Source organism: Pseudopodoces humilis, chromosome 22 (genome assembly GCF_049639895.1).
Source record: "Pseudopodoces humilis isolate 2021_Gansu_Grassland_sample_001 chromosome 22, ASM4963989v1, whole genome shotgun sequence".
Classification (NCBI taxonomy): domain Eukaryota; kingdom Metazoa; phylum Chordata; class Aves; order Passeriformes; family Paridae; genus Pseudopodoces; species Pseudopodoces humilis.
In genome coordinates this window covers 6,329,980-6,350,138 of record NC_142221.1, presented here as the reverse complement: position 1 = coordinate 6,350,138, position 20,159 = coordinate 6,329,980, and the positions used below count along the sequence as shown (strand labels likewise).

General features: G+C 49.8%; 1 protein-coding gene across 1 annotated transcript in view; it reads right to left on the bottom strand.

Annotated features, from left to right (window-relative positions):
* Positions 1 to 1,315: 1,315 nt before the first annotated feature.
* The window catches only part of MEGF9 (multiple EGF like domains 9), a 44,576-nt gene continuing 25,732 nt past the window's right edge, over positions 1,316 to 20,159 (bottom strand). Inside the window, exons 3-6 of the mRNA XM_088065957.1 lie at positions 10,817 to 10,956; positions 7,354 to 7,497; positions 6,202 to 6,474; positions 1,316 to 2,608 (exon numbers count right to left, since the gene is read on the bottom strand). Of these exons, the coding sequence (XP_087922083.1) occupies positions 2,154 to 2,608; positions 6,202 to 6,474; positions 7,354 to 7,497; positions 10,817 to 10,956 (1,012 nt within the window). The 3' untranslated portion in view covers positions 1,316 to 2,153. The remainder of the gene's footprint in view (positions 2,609 to 6,201; positions 6,475 to 7,353; positions 7,498 to 10,816; positions 10,957 to 20,159) is intronic.

Below are 20,159 nucleotides of genomic sequence, written 5' to 3'. Positions count from 1 at the left end.
TTTTCCATCAGCTTGGGCCTATATGCAATTCCAATTCTGCCCTCACCATTTCCCCTAGGTCATCCTCAATGATTTTCATTCTGACTTGCCATGACTCATCTTTAAATCAGGTAGCAAGTTCTTGAGGCAGAAATGGCATCTTTGAGCATGTGTTTGAATCACCTACTTCTCCCCCTCCCAAGTTTCCAAAGATACAAGAAACCTCCTCACAGCATCAAAAAACAAATAAATAACCAACATGTTCTCTCTACCATTTCTCATCTGAAGAAATATTCACTTTTTCCTGGCTCAGAGGATGCTTCCACCAGCTCCTGGATCACCATTGCCCCACCACACACAGCAACACAGCTGCACCTCTGAGGCTGGGCAAGAGTGAGGGGAAATATCTGTTTCTTGCCCTGTTTCCATGCAGTAGTTTGATTTCCAGGGTGGGACAGGTGGCACAGGGAGCACAGCCCCTGCCCAGGAGCTCCGTGGTGTGACCTCCCTGTGCAGTGCTGCCCAGCCTCCCACCAAAACCAGGGGAATCTGTAAAACCTGCTCCCTGTAGTGCTTTTTGGACAGCTGATTCACCACCACCACCTTGTGCTACTTTAAATTCTGAAAGCATCTGTGCACTTTTACCTTCTGAGCCTCAAAGTGCAGATCGGGTCCCACGAGCTCTTCATCCCAAAGCTGTTTCCACCCAAATCCAGGAGACCTTTGCTCTTGTCCCTCAGGAGGCCAGGGGACTGAGCTCAGCCCTCCAGCTCAGCAGAGATGGCAGTGGGATCCCTCCACACCTTGAGCACCCACCTGGTGCTCCCACCTGGGAGAACCTCAGCCATTGAGCCCAGGCTCTCAGCATGTTTGTGACAGTGTATTTGCATTTTGTCTAGAGGCTTAAAAGCAAGGAATCCATTGGTGCATCCAATTTCTGGACACCTACTCAGCCCTAGTCATGGCAACACTGGTATTCACTCTGTATTTGAAGGAATGGCAAAATTTGACAGATACAAGTAGGGAGCACTCACATTTTCTCTAAAAAAGAAGTTATTCAATGACAGTGGAAGAAAAGCTTTAAGCAGTTGATGTTTGCCAGAGGCCCAGCTCCAACAATATTGCCATCTCATTTACAGTATTTTAAACAATCCTCATGTTTTTTTCTTTTTTAAACAATGTCACTAACCGCTGTACAGTTAAAACCTAGAGGATAAAACATGACCTGGGGAGTGGGGGAGGTTGGGGAGGGGCTGGTGGTTTTGTGGTTGGGGATTTTTTGGTTGGTCAGTTGGTTGCTTGTCTTTTTTACAAATAATTACAAATACAATTCCAAGAAGATATATTACATTTTATATACAGAACACACCATTTCTATCAGGGTAGGGTATTAAGCCTGGCTTTTATTTTTACATGGCAACCCTGAGATGTCTTGTCGTCTTCCCTTGCACAGAAACTATACAAGTTCATTAACTCCTTCTAGAAAAAAATGGATTGCTATGTCTTAATAGCATCATCACCCTGTATAAATACTCAGAAAGGGAAAAGCTTAGTCTCTTCCCTAACTCAAACGTTCTTAAGATTTTTTTCCCATTTCCTTGCTTAGTGGGAACAGATAATGGTGATTTTTTTAAGTGTACAACTCACTCCTCCTACTTGCCTTTCGGTAGTACAGTGAACAATTACTTCCCTTTTTTTTTTGTTCTCCTTTTCAAACAAGTTTCTATCAGGAACGAAGATGATGCCTTTCCAAAGATCTGTTTCCTGAAATTCCACTGTTAATTCATGAGCTACTTCTCAAACTAAAGGATGAAGACACAAGTGTTGGGTTGGCTGGAAACCAAGTAGCTTCTGATTCCTCATCGGGTTCTGCTCTCTCCACCCCACCACCTCTTCATAAAAAAATGTTTAAATTCAGCATAATCCAGTTTAGAACAACAGTGAATTCTATGGATCTTTATGGAGAACAGGACACTGAATGCATTTCACCACACTACCTGCAATTCAGATGTACTACACTGTCCTCTGTCCACCTGCAAGCTACAGCATACCTGGCACCAGAGAGTATCTGAGCAGCAAATTCCTCTGCGTGGGGCCTTGGCACAGATCCTGACACCCCTTCCACAAGCCCTGTAACTTTTTGAGAAGCAAACTTTGGAATAGCTGGATGACTTCTAAGCTTTATAATTATGCATGGGAGTCGTCAGCGTGAGCTGTCCATTCGGGGCCACCTCATTCCCATCATCTTCCAGCAGCCCCGACACGTCAGCGTTGGGAATGCTGTCATGGTAGCTGCTGAAACTGATGTTGTCCTCTTTGAGTTCAATGGTCCAAAAGGGAGCATTAAGTTTTCTGTTCTGATACTCACGGTACATGTAGACAGCACCCACAAAGCCCATTAGTAGAACCACAACAATGATGATCACTGTCAAAATAATGATGTTAAACTGAGTCCACGAAACGTCTGCGAAAGCAGAGGTGCTGTTGTCAGAGGAGCTTATTGGAAATATTGTCTGTAGAGTTGTTGGTGACAAAGTACTGTTTAGCACTGCTGTGGAAAAGGATGTGGCCTTGGTGGTATTTGGAGCAGAAGTTGTAAACTCCGTTGGTTCTGGGCTAAGAGTGGTTTCTACAAAATAAATTTTAAAAAACAATCAATAAAAAAATCTGCTGAGCTGAAAATCAAACACAAACATAAGAGATCTGACATTTCTATCACAGGTATTATGACAAGGCTACACTGCTAAACAGGTATTTTTTCAAAGCTATTTAGAATATATCTGTCCAGGGTTGTGTTTGGGGTTTTTTAATATAATTCTGTGTGCTAAGTGCCCATGGATTACAGGACTCCTCGGAAAGCCCAGTGCTGAGAGACAGGTGCAGTAATCAGGATTCAGGGTTCAACACAGGAGGTCATGATGACAGCGAGTCCCAGTCCAGCTCCTGTTCAGACCAGGAAAATAGGGCTTTACCAAGCTCAGCAAGTTCAGACTCTGAACCACCGTGTCCCTTGGTGTCTGTGTGGGCTGCACATTCAGACACAGCAACTCCAGGAGCTTAAACCCTTCACAACCACTGCACCAGATGTAGGATTTTGTTCACACTATTATTTTTTTTGTCCTACTTGTACAAACAAGAAGATCAAAACTGAAAAAAATGAACCACAAGTACTTGGCATTTTGTAGCAGGTTCAGTGTTTGCACCACTTTAGGTAAAGGGGCAAAATAACCTCAGTTCTGCTTTCAAATGAAGTTGTACACAAACCATACAGAAACCCCCAGCCTACACAGCCAGAAGCAGGTCACCAAAACACAACAAAAGAAGACCGTGGATGTTCTTCAGAAGCTTTTGAACACAGCAGAGGCCAGTTGGGATCCTGGTTCGGTTTCAGCTGCTGGCATAGGTGCACACAGGAAGGATCAGAACATGGGAACTACCAGACTATACTCTGTCTTTTCCTTGGCACTAAATAGCCAAGAACCTGCCTTGCTTCCAGCAGCCATGGGATAACTCCCTCCTCAGTTCAGGAGTCAGGTTAACCCTGAGTTCTCAGAAGTGGGATGTGAATTCATTACGCCTGCATCAAACCTGCTGAGCTACAGGCCCCAGAGAGCACCATAAATCTGTAGTATTAAGCTCACAAATGTAGCTAACAAAGCATTTCCTCACATGAATAACCTGATCTATTTTAGATTCTCAAGTCCAGGCAACAGGAACACTCCACAAGCTGAAGCCTCAATCAGTCAGAATGTTCTCTGCACCTATTGCTCCACAGGACTCTCTGCATCCTCTTTCCCACTCTCTTCCTGCCAACAGAAAAGCAACTTCATTTTAAATCCATCTACAGCTGCAGCAATTACAGCTGATGGTGCCATGCTGTATGGATCCAGCTTCCAGCTTTCCTGAACATCTACTAATTATGATTGAGGAGGAGAATCACTTCCGAAGGACTAATTTTGCACTAAGTCACATCTCCAATGGCAACAGAAGCTGGAAATATTCAGCACATGTCCTGCCACGGGCCCTCAGGGGAACTCCCACAAGTTAACTTTGGGCTGTCATGTTCCCAGTTCAGGCAACTGAGAAAAAAATTATTCTGGAAGGGGCATCACACACCTAACTGAGGTTCCTGCCCAGTTCACTCCCTGCAGCAGCTCCTCTGCTCTCTACAGCTCCTGCCTTAGGCTGATAAGGACACTCAGGATGAGTGCTGAATGCCAGAAAGCATTTCTCTATGGCATGACAGGCAAAATTTTGCAATAGGAAGCAACGTGACAAGAGCAAGAGGTTCCTGGAAAACGTTTGGCTTTGGGAAAAGGGCATGAGGAATTCGGTCATCCTTTCCAAATTCCTTCACCAACACTCAATCCCTGGCAAACCCTGCCAGCAGCTATAAGTAGGGAAAAAACAGAACTGAGACAATGGCTGATTCACCAGCAAGGAAACAGCACTTTTCTGGGCTTTATTTGTGAGTCAGCATCAGCTCCGGGCTGGCACAGAGGCCTCGGGTGAAGACATTTCCTGGCGCTCCCAGAACGTCACGGTGAAGTGCCGGGCTCTGGCCCCGGCGCCACTTCCGGGCCGTGACACGGCGCTGCCTGTTCCGCTCCCAGGGCTGTGCCAGCTCTCCAGATGTCCCAGAGCAGCTCCTTGAGAGCAGCAGCTGCTCACTCAATGGGCTGCTTTGGCAGCTTTGCCGGGAGCCTCAGATCCAGCTGCTTGATTGAAGCGCCGGCTCTGCGGAGCTGCTGCTGCCTCCTGCAGTGGAGGAGCTCTGGCAGGAGGCCACGCGCCTGTTCCCGGGGAGGCTGCGGTGCTTGGCTGGGTGGCACAGCCCCTCTGCACCAGCACCGAGCCCCTGCCGTGCCTCCCCACGGCAGCAGGAGCACTGCCTGCTCTGGGGCTGGAAACACTCGCTTTGGTCCTTTAAATATCCTCTCTACCTGCTTTGGAAGCACCAGAATCCTGGTCAGGCTTGAGACTCTGGATGGCCCCTGTGGATACATGAGCTTTGCCCTGGCTGCATGGAACCTGCTGTCTCATTTCACCTGCAACCACTGAAACACAGCCTGGATGATGATTTCACTCCAGAAGCCAGTCAAATGCACTGGTGACTTATGAAAATCTTAACCAAAACAAGTTAATGCTCAGTAACCTCAGCATGTCAGTTTTTAGACAATTTTTCTTTTAAGGAACTGGAAAGAAGCTGGACATCTTTTTAATTGCTTAATAAAAAAGGGAAAACATAAGTGTCAGGGAGAGAGGAAAGCTCAAGGAGCAAGTCCCAGCCCCCTTGAAAGCAGACAGGCCTTCCCCACATCAGAAACTACCACACCACCATTTAAATAAAACTGAATGGTGAAAACTGCAAGTACCCTAGCAAAGCCATACATATGGATTTTAATGGAGAAAGGTCATGTGGATCCTTGCACAAAGCCAGAGCTGTGTAGGGGGAGGTAATGGATGAGCTGGTATAAAAGTGCCATTTCCAGCCCTGTTACAGCTAATGAGCATCCAACTCTGTTGTACTGATCCTCTCCTTGAGCAGGGAAGGACTCTGTGATTACACACCCAGAGAGCAGCACAGAAGGGAAGACCACACTAGCTCCTGAGGGAAGATCTGAATTGAATCTCTGTCCATGACAGGCACAAACTGGTGCCCAAATACTTCCCTAAACTCTGGGTTCTTTCACCTAATACACACACTGGTGATGTTGCCATGCATGGACATCCACCATGAAGACCAACCTCCAGATAACCACTGAAGGAGCAACTTCAGAACCATTTTCTCTCATTCTACATTAAATACACTACAAACAGATTGGGGTTTTTCCAGCTTGCCAGGGTCTGGACTCAGGGTGGTTACAGAGCTAACTCTAAACCACCCTTCAAGGCCAGTAGGCACCAACAATTGGGAACTGGAATCGTCCACCCAGGGAGGTGCTGGAGTCACCATCCCTGGACATATTTACAAGAAGCCTGGACGTGGCACTCAGTGCCGTGGTTTAATTGATGAGGAAGTGTTAGGTCATAGGTTGGACTAGATGATCTCAAAGGTCTTGTCCAACCTATTCTGTGATTCTGTTAGAAAGATCTCATTTTCTTCTCTGCACCAGAGGCCAGATGAATCTAAACTAATGAGAACAGCTAACAGCATTCCCTCTCCAACCTTTGGGCAGCTGCACAGTGAGCCTTACCACTGACTTGAGCAGTGTTTTTTACCTTTCCTGGTGCAGTTGGTGCCCTCGGAGTCCCTGCTGTAGCCCTCCTGACACAGCTCACAGTGGACGCCCGCGGTGTGGTACAGACAGCCGATGCACTCCCCGCTGTCCGGCCGGCACACGCTGGGGGACAGCGCCGGGTCCACGTTGCCGTTGCACATGCACCTCACGCAGATGCTGTCCGAGTTGTAGTAGCCCTTGTCACACTGGTTGCAGTTGAGGCCAGTGTACCCTGGTCTGCACTTGTCACACCTCGGGACACTCTCGCCAGGCTCTGGAGAACACAGAAAGCAAAGCAGGGATGTGCCACAGCCCCTTGCAGTGCTGTGGGATTGTTCTGTGGGGTTTGTTCAATGGGACCTGACCACAAGGCACCCTGACAAAAATGAGCAGCCACCAAGTAATGACCGATCTCAAATTTTGAGCTGAAAACACAACTTTTGAACTGCAGCACTTTCTCTGTTAGCAGGGGAAAAAACAGCTTTGGGGAGTTCTGATGCCTCGTACCAACCTCACAGAGCAAACTCGGCACGTTGCTAAGGAAATAGATCATTATTCCTGAACATTTCCATCTCAAACAGGCAATTTAAGGGAACAGCTGGAACTATATCGGGGATACTTGCAATCCAAAAGAACTTTTGGACCTGTACAAAGCCAGAAGCAGCTTGCTTGCAAAATTCATTAGGGAAATATCAAAAAACAGTCCTACATGTGGCTATTAAAGCTCTGAGTTCTCTCAGTTACACTGGGGAATCTCTGCATGGAGTCCCATGGAGATGTTCAGAAGCAGACTCAGAAGTATGGAGGGCTGCATGCTGAGCACCCCCTGCCCCCGTGCTGGCTGCCACAAGCTCAGCAGCTTCTCTGCAGAACTGTGCAGGTTCTTCAGAGCAGACTGCAGCAACACACTGGGAGCTGGAACTAGACTTCAAGATCCCTTCCAAGCCAAACCATTCCGTGATTCTGATCCCTCCCCTGCACAGCTGCTCTCACAAGAGGCAACACAAGCACCAGGGACCCATCACAGCAGGTGCTGCTCCCAGGAGCTCCAGAGGCTATAAAACACCTTGCTGGGCTGACACACTCTGAGAGGCAATTTAACTGAGGAGAGCAACCTTCATTATGAGGAACTAGACCAAAACAAGAGCCTCACGTATGTGGCAGGTGCCCGTGGATGCCACGATGGAGCAGGGGCAGTGCTGGCAGCCGTGGGCAGGGTAAGTGCTGCGATAGAAACCCTCCTTGCAGAGCTCACAGTGCTTCCCCTTGGTGTTCTCCTGGCAGTCCAGGCAGGTGCCTGCAGAACAGAGAACAAGCAAACATTCAGCAGCAGGAACTGGAGCAGAACATTTGGAGCAAGAATCCACGTGGAACGCACTCAATTATCAGAGCTCACAGGTGGTTTTGGATGCCCTCTGGCCAAAACATGATCCTGGCCTCTTATGACCTTCTGACGCTCATCCCCTCGCTCCACACGTACACAGATAATGTGGAAAAGCAGGAGGCCCCAGCAGAGAGACCCCACAGCAAAGGTCACTGCAGGTAAACACGAGTTATCAGTGTTCAAATTCTCCTCAAGGAAAGCAGTTTCAGTTTGCATTTGTACCAGTGAGATGGAACACTGCTGCTTCAACTCTCATGGGGGGTCCCTCAGGTTTATGCCTTTGGTTTTTTGTGTGCAGCCTCTTCCTGTACACCAGAGCTGGAGGTCAGGGGTGAGGACATGCCCCTGTCCTGCTTTGGGGGCAGGCAACTCCATCCTACCAGCGTGGCTCCAGCTTCTCCACCCCAGGACAAGGCAGCAGCAGTCACTGACCTTCCCAGAGAAACAGGAGAAGTGGGGGCTCACGTGAGCCACCTGCCCTTCCTGGGGAAGCCCCTGAATCACAAACTCGACGTGCCGTGTCTTCACAGGCACTGTGTCCTAATGGCCTCCAAATTGCATTTTGATACTACTGTGACCAAGAAGAAAAATCTCCTTAGTTACAAAAGCACAGCCTCTATATAAAGCCCATCCATCACCAGGAACATGCTGTAATTCAGCTGGCTTTTGGTGAGGTGGCAGGGAGCTGAGGGAAGATTTGATTAAATCCCATGTACCAGACTCTGTAAAGGCAACAGCCTTTTCTATAAACCAGGGTAGCCCAGAGCAGTGTGAGAGCACAGACAGATCCACTGAGCTGGCTGGGGCGTGGGAAAGTCTCATATCAACATCAACCACAGGAAAAAATCCCGATGGAGGTTTCTGCTGACTGTCGTAAAGACCACAGCAGATTTTCTTACTAATATCAGAAGATTTTGGCTCCCTCACAAGCCTGACACGGCTGCTGCTCCTCAATTCCCACAGTGATGACTCCACAGCCAAGCATCCCCAGCCAGCCTGGCGTGTCCTTGCAGCCAGCCCTGATGCCAAGGGCAGGAAGCAAACCTGGGAAGCGGCTGATTCACCCAGCCAGCAGGGCCCTGCCAGCACCCCTTGCTCAGCAGCACCTCCCACACACTGTTTGCTCTTCCCTCAGCAGCCTGCCAGGCACGAGCCAGTGGTTTTTGTGGGAGAGATGTCAGGTTTAGAGGGGAAAATTATCTGCTATGCTTGGTTTCTCCAGCTGTAAACCTGGATCAACTGTTTCAGCGGGATGGATGTTTTGGGCAGGGAAGTTCATCTGACTGATCACAGCAAGGCTGCCTTGGATGGTGCTCCCCAGGCACTAACAGGGGCATAACTCTGGAATCACACCTGTGTTGCCTTGGTCATTTCAGGACCAATGTCTTTCCCATCAGCAGAAATCACCCACATCCATCTCCAGCAGCCCTGCAAAATGGCTGTGAGTCCCTGAGTCAGCACGTTGCTCAGCCAGGCAGAGCACGCACGAGCATGCAAGCAGGTATCGCTGTGGAGAGCCTTAATAATTAATAGCACTTCTCAAGCTGATAATGCCCTCAGGAAGGATCAGAACTCACAGGACCCCAGCTGGGAAGCACCAGCCCACCTCAGTGCACAGACACACCACGGAGTACAAGGGTCGTGGCAGAGGAAGTGCTGTCGGCTGGGGAGCTCCTGCTGCCCAAGTTATTTATTTATGCCCAGTAATTTTAAATATTCCTCCTGGACAGAGCAATGCCAAGCAGGAGCCGGCTGCAGAGCCAGCAGAGGGAGCCCAAAGTATAGAATTAATGGGAAAAAACTTTGAAAATTGGACAAAGGCTACATAGAATTGATGTAAAGCTGGGGAGGTCACACAGAGTGCAGACCCTTGAGCAGGCGTCCGATCTAATTTTTAATCAACTTTTTTCTCTGTTCTGGTTTTGTTTGGTTCCCTCAGCCACAGCAGCAAATAGAGCAGATGGAGGAAAACTAAAAAAAAAAAAAAAAAGAAAGAAAAAAGAAAAATAAAATAGAAGTAAAATCAACAATAGGTCATTAAGCAAGGTCATTGCAATGCTGTGGGCAGCACTGGGCAGTCCCAACAGAAAGGGCAGCCCCATCCCAGGAGCAAGGTCTGTGCTGGGTTTTCTTTGATAAATCAAGAGCAGGAGGAACATTGAGGGGAAAAAAAGGAAGAGCAGATTATCCTCCTCCTTCACAAAACCCACACACCCAGCTCCAAATCAGTAACACAGCTGATGTGTGCACAGCTTTAGTGACAGCCGCGTATCCTTCAATACTGATAGGACATAAGCACACAGAGTTCAGTACAGGAGTGAATGCAGTAATTCATCCTCAAGGGAATGCAGGAATTCACCCTCAGGGAGCACAGACCCAGTGCCCACGGACCAGGGCTGCAAACACAGACTATGAGGGAACACAGGGGCACAAATTGACCAGAAATACCTGATTTCATGAGCTCTGCCTCTCTGCCAACAAATTCTGCAACATTACTTTTAATTATTACCCCTTTCTAAGCTCCTGGACAAATATTACAGAACTGCCTTTCAGCCTGGAAGTTTTGAGGATAATTTGGAATTTGAAGTGAGTGCTGTGGCTGAAGTGGGGGATGTGCAGGCAGTGCCATAACTGTGCTCCTCCAGGATCTCTCCTTCCAGTCAGGATGGCAAAGCAATTCAGCTCCCCCCTGCCCTCCCATAAGCTGCTCAAGCACAGGTGCCTCGACACTTGCAGTCAAAGAAATAATCAAGAGAAATGACCAAGGCAAATTTATAAAAAGTGGGCAATGTTAATTAGATGCTGCCAGTTTTTACCAGCTCTAATCCTATCATCTGTGGCAGCAAGTCTCCTTACGTCAGTGCCAGCACAGTGTATGCTTCCAGGTAAACAGTAGTTAAACAAAAGGTCTTTAAAAGCCCATGTTGTGTGTTTGTGTAAGTGCAGAGAACAATAGAGCCCCAGTTTCTCATTCTGGTGATTCTGATGAATTAGGGCTCTGCACTGCAGCCTGGGCTAAAGCACACAGCCTTCACTGCCTTCCTTCAAAAGAGACCAACCCCAACCTTGCATGATCATTTCAGCTTTATGGTAAAGATTTTGGGTGCACAAGGCAAAAAGATGTAGGTGAAGGGGATAAGAGCAGAGTGTGCTGAATGAGAACAGAAAAACCAGAGACAGAGGGGGGGCAGGTGAAGTCTGCAGCCCCATGGTCACAAGAGGACATCATCACCTGTGGAGTTGTCGCAGGTTTGGGAGTGGTTGTTGCACTGGCAGGGCTCGCACGTGGTCTCATTGAACCTGTAGTAACCCTCACTGCACCGGTCACACTTCAGGTCCGTGACACCAGCTTTGCACTGGCACTTCCCAGAGCTGCAGGGGGAAAAACAAACAGTGAGATCTGGCTGTGCTGGGAGGCATCCAAGGTACAAACCTGCAGGCAGGGTTTTGGACTCCCTTTCTTCCTTTCTGCTGGAAGCAGGACATGAAACCCAGGGGCAACCGTTTCCAAAAAGTGATGGGGGAGTTCAAGAAAGGACGAGTGTCTGCCAAGCCAGTTGCCCTGACAGCAATTTCCAGCTGGGCACCAGAAATCATTGTTCATTCTAGAAAGCCCTGGCCCAGAGCCATCTCCATCTTGCATCAGCCCCAACAGATGGTCCCACAGCCCCTCTGGAGCCCCTGCTCCACCAAGCACCTGCAGCAGCCCTGGGTCCTGCAGGGCACTGGCACACCCGTGGTCCCTGTGCCTGAACAATCCCACAGCACCCACACGGGTCATCCCCTCCCCTATGTGTCAGTGCCGAGCAGCACCTCCCAGATTTTTGTGTGAACAGACAATTCCCTGCTCTCCACCTGCTCTCCTGGTCCCCCTGGGAGCTGGGGCAGCAGCTCATGTGTCCTGCTTGGCTCCAGCCAGGGCAGGTGTCAGCCACCTGCACTCCCTCCTTTGCTCCTCCATGATCCCATTTGTCCCTTCCACATCTCCACGGACACTTGGGCAAGGCCCCTCTCTCCAGCTGAATTCTACCCAGTGAAGCCAGGGAGAGACAGGAGAGGGTTCTCCCTGCCCCAGCAGAGGCTTCCACTCCAGCTGACCGAGACAGAAGCTGTTTACTTGGGCACAGTGTGACTGCAGGGAGGGTGGAGCACTGCGATGTGAACACAGAGGGCATTGCTGGTGGCTGCCATGAGCAAACAAATACCAGGAGCTATAAAAAGCAAAGGTTACCCTCATTCCTTTGGCTTTCCGCACTACTCTCTCCACACAGAGGCTTCCAATGCTTTGCTTTCATAACAGACTTTATACACTGGCAGCATTTAGCTCAAGTCTCAGAGGAATCACAGGAGTGGATAATGCTCCTTCCCATCCAGCCCAGAGCACAGCCGCTGCTGGAAGTGGCTGATCCCACCTGCACAGCGGGAACAGCCAAGGCACAGAGAGCACCCAGTGCCTCTGCACATCCCCAACAGCCCTGGGAGACCTGCAGGAACCCCCAGCCCTGCCTGCTGCATCCCAAATAAACCTCATTTGGTCCCCTCCAGGTGATGGATTTATCTGCAGAGGAGGTGATACCACCCACAGACAGCCCTTACGTGCTGCACCCTCTGAGCTCTCCACCCTGTTCAAACACCTTTGAAATACCCTTTAAAGTCAGCATTTCAGGGCTCTCTGTGCCTGCACAAAGCCCATCCGTTGTTCCCCCTCTCCTGGGAAGAGTGAGCGAGGCACAATTTGCTCCTAAAAGCCTCCAGAAAAATCTGCTGATTAAAACTAATAGATGTTTGATGCACTGTTGATGTGTTGTTTTTAACTAAAATGCAGTAGATTGCGATGTTTTGGGCATGACATTGCTTCTGTTAGAAATCAGCATATTTGAGTATTTGTGTTGTTTGTTTGTTTGCCAAAGGAAGAGGAACTACTCACCAAAATATGGGCCTCAGCCCAAGGGGCTACACAATTAAATAGTTGCAGAATCTGAAATCTCAAGCATATTTAATGGCCTGATTACAAGAAGAAGGAAGAAATACGATGTTTCCTTGCTCTCCAGGCCATTATCTGGAAATGCAGTGGGCAGATGCAAAATTCAAAGGCACGCTGGTAAGCAGCTCAGTATGTTTGGCTGGTAAGCAGCTCAGTGTGTTTGACTTTTAAAGGGCTTTTCACAAGACCCAACATTAATCCAAACGTTGTCACAGTGTTTAAAATAAGCGCAAACAAAAAGCAGCTTTTTATTATTTGCTCCTGACTGCTATTCCTGTAAGAGGGCAGGGAAAAGCATGTGCTATGAGGAGGAAAATCTGATGTTTAGCCTGAAAATACATCTTTTGGGCTTGCACCGTATGAGCAGGGTTTTGTAGGACCAGGCATTTGAGCTGCATCATCTTCAGCCTCCGTGGCTTCCTCGTGGAGTTCAGAGAGCTCTGTTTGACTCCCTCCTGTCCCTGATCCAGCCTTTTTCTCAATGGCACCCTCCTCTTCCTCCCTGCTTCCACCCAGACTCACATTTCATTTCTTTCAAGGAGGTTTATTTCCTCAATGACCCTGCTAGAGCTCAATTCAGCATTTTGGGGCACAGTCCCTTGATTTTACTCGTTAGCTTAGAAATAACAGGAAAGCAAGCTTAAAAAAAAAAGGAAAAAAAAAAAAAAAGAAAAAAGACTGTTTGGAAAGTTTGGTTAGAATGCCTCTTGAGCAGACCTTTTCTCAACATGTTACACATGGCACCGAGCCAAGTCCTGCATGTGCAAGAATTAAATCACTCAGCAAATATAAAGCTTTGCCTGTGGTCATTGCCTCCACAGAATAAAGCCCCCTTACAACACTCCTTTTTATAGCTCCAGCCCAGCAAAGTCTGTCAGACACTTTTTAAAGCAAAGGTCAATGATATAAATGCTTTGAAACCACAAAAAAAAAAAAAATCCCGTTAACAGACCAATTGTGCCCATAAAAATCCAGAAATTTGAAAGAAAAGACCCACAGTTTAATACTTGCACAGTGAGAACTGAACTGGATTTTGAGTATCAGCCAAGAATTTCTTTTTGGGGGGAAGTGGGGGGAATGAGGGGGATGGGAAGAGGGAAACGTTTTGATGCAGCAACATCAATTACTCCACTTCAGATGATGATTAACCCCTCTGAAGCCAGCCAATGTTCAGCTCTCACAAAGAATTGATACAAATACATGTTGGGATAAAACCAGACTTCCAGTAACCAAAATCTCCTGCCAGCATTGGTTTCTCCCAGATTTTTATGAATACACTCACTCTGGAGACCGTGTAGGTGGTGTGTATCACCATCACATCATCCATCAACTTTACAGATGTTTCCTGCCGATTAAAACCATCACCAGCACACGAGGCACCGGCAAAAGGAGCAGGCAGTGATTGCTGGTCAGGGCACAGCCACATCCAGGGCTTGGATCTGACCCTCCAGGGACACATGCCAGCTTTGGGATCCCCCCAAGGCAGGAGCTTGTTCACCTGAGCAGCCTCATCCCTCAGTGTTCTGCCTCAGGAGACAGCCTGGGGCTGGACTAGGACACAGCCACCCCAGGCAGCAGCATTCCCACAGACATGGGGCAGGGCAGTGTAAATAAAAGCAAAATATTGGGGCAGAGGACAGCCTACACCCCAAAATATGTCTGCAAAAGCCAGCCTGGTTTCATTCCCAGTCCCCACAGCTCCCACTCCTCTCAAGGGGAAAGAGCCACAGGATCCCATCACTTGCCAAGTGATTTGTGCCACGGGTGGCAACCACGTGTTCCCTGAGGTGGGATTTTACACAGGACTGCAGCTTTACAGGTACAGAGGTCAAGAGGACACACCAGAGACACCCCAGCCCTCCCCTGAATACTGGCAAAGAGGAGGACTGCAGACAGTTTTGACCCCACTGAGAAGTGTCTCAGGAGCAAGGAACAACCCCTGGAGCCACAGAGCACCCTGCAGATGATTTTCTGCCAGGTCTGGTGGCTGGGGAAGGAAAAGGGGATGGGCTTGGGAGCTTGGGCAGTGCCCTCACTTTGCACTGCTCAGCACAGACTGCACAGAAGCTCAAGGCCTCATCACAAGGGGAAAAAAGCATTAAAGTATCTGTGATCTGAGACAGAGCACAATGTGCAGCCACATCTGCAAGGGGTCTCCACTCCTCCTCCACAGAAACATCTTGATTTTAGCAGGGACATGACAGGCACAAGATGGATGGGAGGATGAAGGACCATGGCCTTAGGGGCTGTTGGGAGTCAAGCTGTGCACAGTTAATGGTCTAACAGAAAGCCCCCAGCAAGCTCCAATCATTCCTTTTCTTCCTTCGCTTTTTTTTTTTTTTTTTTTTTCACAAGGAAGAGGAAGAGAGAAATTAATTTTGAATATATTCCCAGACACCAGAAAACCTGGATGTCCCAGACTGAGCCCAGTGACTCCCTGGTCATGTCAGACCCAGCCAAACCAGCACAGCACCAAGCTCTTGTGCCTTTATTTTCAAAACATAGAGATTGGTAAGATTTTTGGGTAGAATCAGAGAAGGAGGGAGCTTCCATGGGTCTCAAATCAGGGCATGCCCTGCAGATGAGCCAAGCAAAACCTACAAGAGTCTTGCCAAATCCATTTACTGTGTTCACCTTGAAGCACAGAGCACACCCCACACCCTGCCCAGCTCAGCATCCCCCTGGAGCAGAGCTGGGGAGGGACACACTGCCCTAAGAAAGAGGAAACTGAGGGCTACACCAGCCCTTCCTGCACATCTCCTGATGGCATCTCCAGCTTCACCTGTGCCCTGTCCCCCTGGGAATCTGCAGTGACAGCAATGCCCCTCAGTCATGCCAGCAGGGCCCAGGGTGTCCCTGGAACAGACACAATTAACAGCAGTGACAGCGCTCCTGCCAGTGAGGGAAATCGCCTTGAACTATGAGCACCTCTAAAACAAACCCCATGAAAAGGCTTTGTCACACTTTGATGGGATAAGACAAAAGGATTCTGCACAAGATTAGGAGGATTCAGAAGAGATGTCTCCAAGAATGGTGCGTTCCTCCAGCGAGCAGGGATCCTTTAGTGCTGATTTTCTGTGATGTCTGACAGCAGCCAGGGGATAAATCTCTCTTACACTTTCCTGGGCAACGTGGAAAAGTTCACATTTGAAAGCTAAATGCTCCAAGACACTTTGGTGGGAAAGCAATGCTGTTAACACTCGGAATCATAGATTCATTTAGGTGGAAAAGGCCTCCAAGGTCGCTGAGTCCAACCTTTGACTGATCACCACCAGAGCACTGAATGCCATGTCCAGTTTGCTGAACACCTTCAGGGATGAGGTCTCCACCACCTCCCTGGGCAGCCTCTTCCAGTGCTTCACAACACTTTCCATGAAAAAATTCTTCCTGATGTCCAACCTAACCTCCCCTGGTGCAGCTTGAAGCCAGGTCCTCTCATCCTGAGGAAGCCAAGAACCCTCACAGCCCAAGTGCTGACTTTTCAGTCAGTCAGTTATTGGAATATCAGCACGTGGGGAAGGGGAGGGCAGGAAAAAGCCCCACGTTGGGTTTCTCCTCCCCACTCCCTCAGCTCAACCCAAAGCTGCTGGCAGCTCTGTGGGAGAGTCAGTGGGGCCAGGGCCAAGCCCTGCCCGCTCTGAGCCCCTTTGTGGAGGGCACAAGAAGCAGAGCTTTATGGGGGCCAACACTGGCCCATTGTGTGCCACATTCCTCGCTCCGTGCTGGGCCACGGCAGCTGTTTTGTAGGGCAGCCCTCGACGGAGCGGGGACACTTCACAGCTCTGAAAGGCCACTCTGTAAATGTCAAAGGGCCACCTTGTCTGGCCACCGTGGCCTCCGCGGCCCCAGCTCCCCCGCCAGGGAGAGCCGGGAATCTCCAGCAGGGCTGTGGAAAGCCAGGAACCTCCAGCCTGTGCTGTCCCCTCCAGCTGCCCGTGAAGGCAGGGGAGGGAGGCAATGGAAAGCCCACACTGACCCTGCAGAGGGAGAATGGAGAGGTCCTGCACAGTTCCATGAGTTAAAGCCTCACTCAGCCTCAGCTGGCAGGTCCTGGTTTCCCAGAGTAACCTCTGGGGATCACGTGCAGGGATGGGCCAGGGAGCCTGAGTGCAGGTAAGGACACATCAGTGGGGATGCCAGGGAGATGGGGCTGGTCTCCACTGAACACACCTGCTTTGCCCAAAGTGGTGCCTCCATCCCCAGACCTCTGCTGGTGCCTCTGCTCAGACAGCACAAGAAGACTCAGGGTACAAGCAGTGCCTGAAGCACACCCTGGGCACCACCCCCCAGCCAGAATTTAGCCACAAAACCTTAAACAGTTTGAGCCCGTATTTCCTTTTGAGGGCCGTCAGTGCTTGCCAGAGCTGCAAAGTTTGCAACAGACAACACAGGAACGGCAAAGCCTGCTGGAAAATCCACAAAATAACAGGATTTCTGAGAAGCCATAATTACTGTAGGGGAGATGACAACAATCCACTTTTCCCTGCTGCTGTGTCCAGTCACTCATTCATTTCCCATTCCTGTCTGCAACTGAATAAAAATGGGTTCAGGTATCTCCACCTTCTTGTGGGGGGAGAGAGGAGGAGAGCTAATCAGATGTAAAGGATGCGAGAGGCTGGAATAGGGGAGAGATTTAGATAATTAAAGCATGCAGAAAAATAGGCTTTAACAGGGTATTCTTCTGCTTTTCTGACGTCCACATGTAATAATTTCCGCTACAAAACAAGATCTGTTCTCTGCAGAGTGATGCTGACAAGGCATTACTGGGAGATAATGAGCCACCAGTTGTGCTCATCTGATCTATAAAAGGGAGAGCAGTCTTTTTAAAGAGAAAAAGGGGGTTTGTCTGGTTTTGGGGGGTTTTTAAAGCATAAGTCCTTGAGGATTTCAGCTCCCAAGGTCACATCTCCAAAGGGGAGCAGTGCCTAATGTGGTTTACTGGACTGCTAAAATACAGCAGAATGGAGAGACAGATCCCACGCAAAAGAGAGACATTTCAAAAATGTGATGACAGTCTGCAGACAGAAAATGAAGATTTTATCCATGCAAAACAAGAAGCCCATCACTTCCCCCAAATAACCTCCAGGGTCTGGGATGGCCAGCAGCCCTGCAGGCCGGTGAAGCTCCACAAAAACCTTGAATTTCAATGGACCTGCATTTCCTGACCACTAAAAAAACCCCACCAAATCCTGCCTCACATGAGGTTCCAGGTGTGTCCAGACTGTGCCACACCAGGCTGCTCCCCACAGTCTCTTGGCATCTTCCCACATCCCACCAGCCCCACAATCCCAGTGTGTGGCTCTCCCTGCCCAGCTTCCCAAGCTCCCACAGAACCCCCAGCCCTTATTCAAAGGCCCCAACAAAGCTCTTTGTCCAGTGCTGCTGACCTTACCCTCAGCAGCCAGGCTCCTGCAAATCCCCACGAGCTGGGGTCACAAGATCAGCCTCTCCACACAGAATCCCACCACAAAGGCAGCACACAGGGACAGCCACTGCCCTCCCTGCCTGGCCTCGCAGCATCCCTGCTCCAGAGGACAGCCATGTACAGAGCTCCAGGGACACTGCCTTCACTCCTTTTAATAGGAACACAAAGCCTGAGGTCCCCTTCAGGGGGCAAAGCATCTCTGAATTAACACTTGGGCATTTATATGTGTGCATTATCTTTTTTTCCCCCCTTTTCTCCCACTGGAAATGAGTGACAGGAGTTCTCTCTCACATGCCTTGTGCCAAGCCTGCAGCACAAGCCTTGCAGGAATTAGGATCACAGGGCTGTCTCTGCAGCCAGCAATAAGGGAAGGCTGCAGAGACAGCAAAGAGGCAGAGCACAGCACACCTTGGGCGTGGGGTTTCAGCCTACAGCAACCAAAGGAGGCCAGACATCACCTCCAAGCTGTCTCCTCGAGCTTCTGCTTCCCACTGCCCTTCCACCTGTGGGGAAACTGAGGCACAGGCAGAGGGAGCAACTAAAATTGATCCACAGACCCCAGTTTAACAGGCATCTGTTTGCACTAGGGACCATGGCAGCATAGGTGTATGATTAGTTTTGAGCTTTTTATGGGAGCTGGAAAAACCAAACCCAGTAGAGATGGCTAAGCTGGGTTTAGATAAACTGTGTGGCAAAGTTGTGACAGGGGAGGTTTAGGCTGGAAATGGGCACAGCCCCAAGGCTTCCAGAGCTCCAAGAATGTTTGGACAGCACCCTCAGGCACAGAGTGAGATTATTGGGGTGTCTGTGCAGGGTCATGAGTTGGACTGGATGATCCTGGTGGGTCCCTTCATATTCACTGGCACAGGTACTGGTGCATCACTTTTCTTCCCTAGAACCAGGACAAGTTTAACCAACAAAACCTCCCAGGGAAACTGAACTGAGGGCTGGACCCAGTAGCAGCATCTCATAGCAGCATCTCTGCTTCACAGCTCCACTCCCCCGTTCACATCCCAAACCCACAAGAGCACCCACACAGGGACAGCTGCTTGTGGGCTAAACACGCTGCCCCCACAGCTTCAGGAAAGGAAAAGCCACAGACACCCCAGTGCTGGGCTGGGAAAAGTTGGGATAAACACCTCACAGAAGGTAAATCCAGGTCAGCCCTCCTGCAGATGAGCTGGGTCACACTGGGCTGCCCTGGGCCAGCATCTGCAGTCCCACATGGGGATGGGCAGCAAGGTAAAAATAAACAAACCAAAAACTGCAGAGTCATCTGCCATCTCCTGCTCCCCAGGAGGGGGATGCTGCCTCAGCCAGGCTGGCCTCGTGCTGCCTGCAGTCCTGCTCCTACAAACCCCTCAGCCAGAGGACAGGTTGACACAGAGAATTCTCAGTGGGTGTTTACAGAGCTGTGCCTGCATAGCTCCCCACGCCAGGGCATGAGGGCTGCACAGTTCAAGGCTTCCTCAAAGCAAACCTCCTCACCCTGCTCACCCCAGGCCTGCCCTGCTTGCTCACGCTGCCATCACTCAGCTGGGAACGTGGCTGGCACTTTGGGCAAAGCTGTGCCGGGTACAGGGGGCCACAAACACTGTGAGGAGCCCCAGAGCTCACAGTACTGCCCTGGCTACTGGGACTGGAGACCACCGACCCCAGCCCACTGCTGCTGCCTCTGCCTTGGCTCCTTAGGGAGCGAGAGATGAGAGCTCAGGCACAGGACTCAGCTCACATGAAGGAAAAGAGGAGAAAGACTCGTACAGGGCTGGCCAGCCTGGGCATGGTGACCTTCTTGTATATCATCACCTTCACTCCTCCACCAGGCTGGGAGGGTCTGGTTTCCTCAGAGGACAACAGCAGAGCCTTCAACTCCAGGGGCCCAAAAGATGGTGAGAGATGCAGCTGGTGGGGGCAGCTCTTGGCTGGGGCTACATCACTGTGGGCTGAGGCCACTGTCAGGCACCCTCCCCACTTGCCACTGTCCCCAGAGCTCTGCAGCAGGAACACAGCCCTTCCAGCTCAGCCCGTGCACCCACATGAGTCACTGTCCTCATTCTCCACCACTCTGACCTTGACCATGGCCCTTGAAACTTCAGCTTCTTTCTCCACCCTTCCTCTATGGACTGTGAACACTTCCAGGCCACAGCTATCTTTAGCAAGCATCTG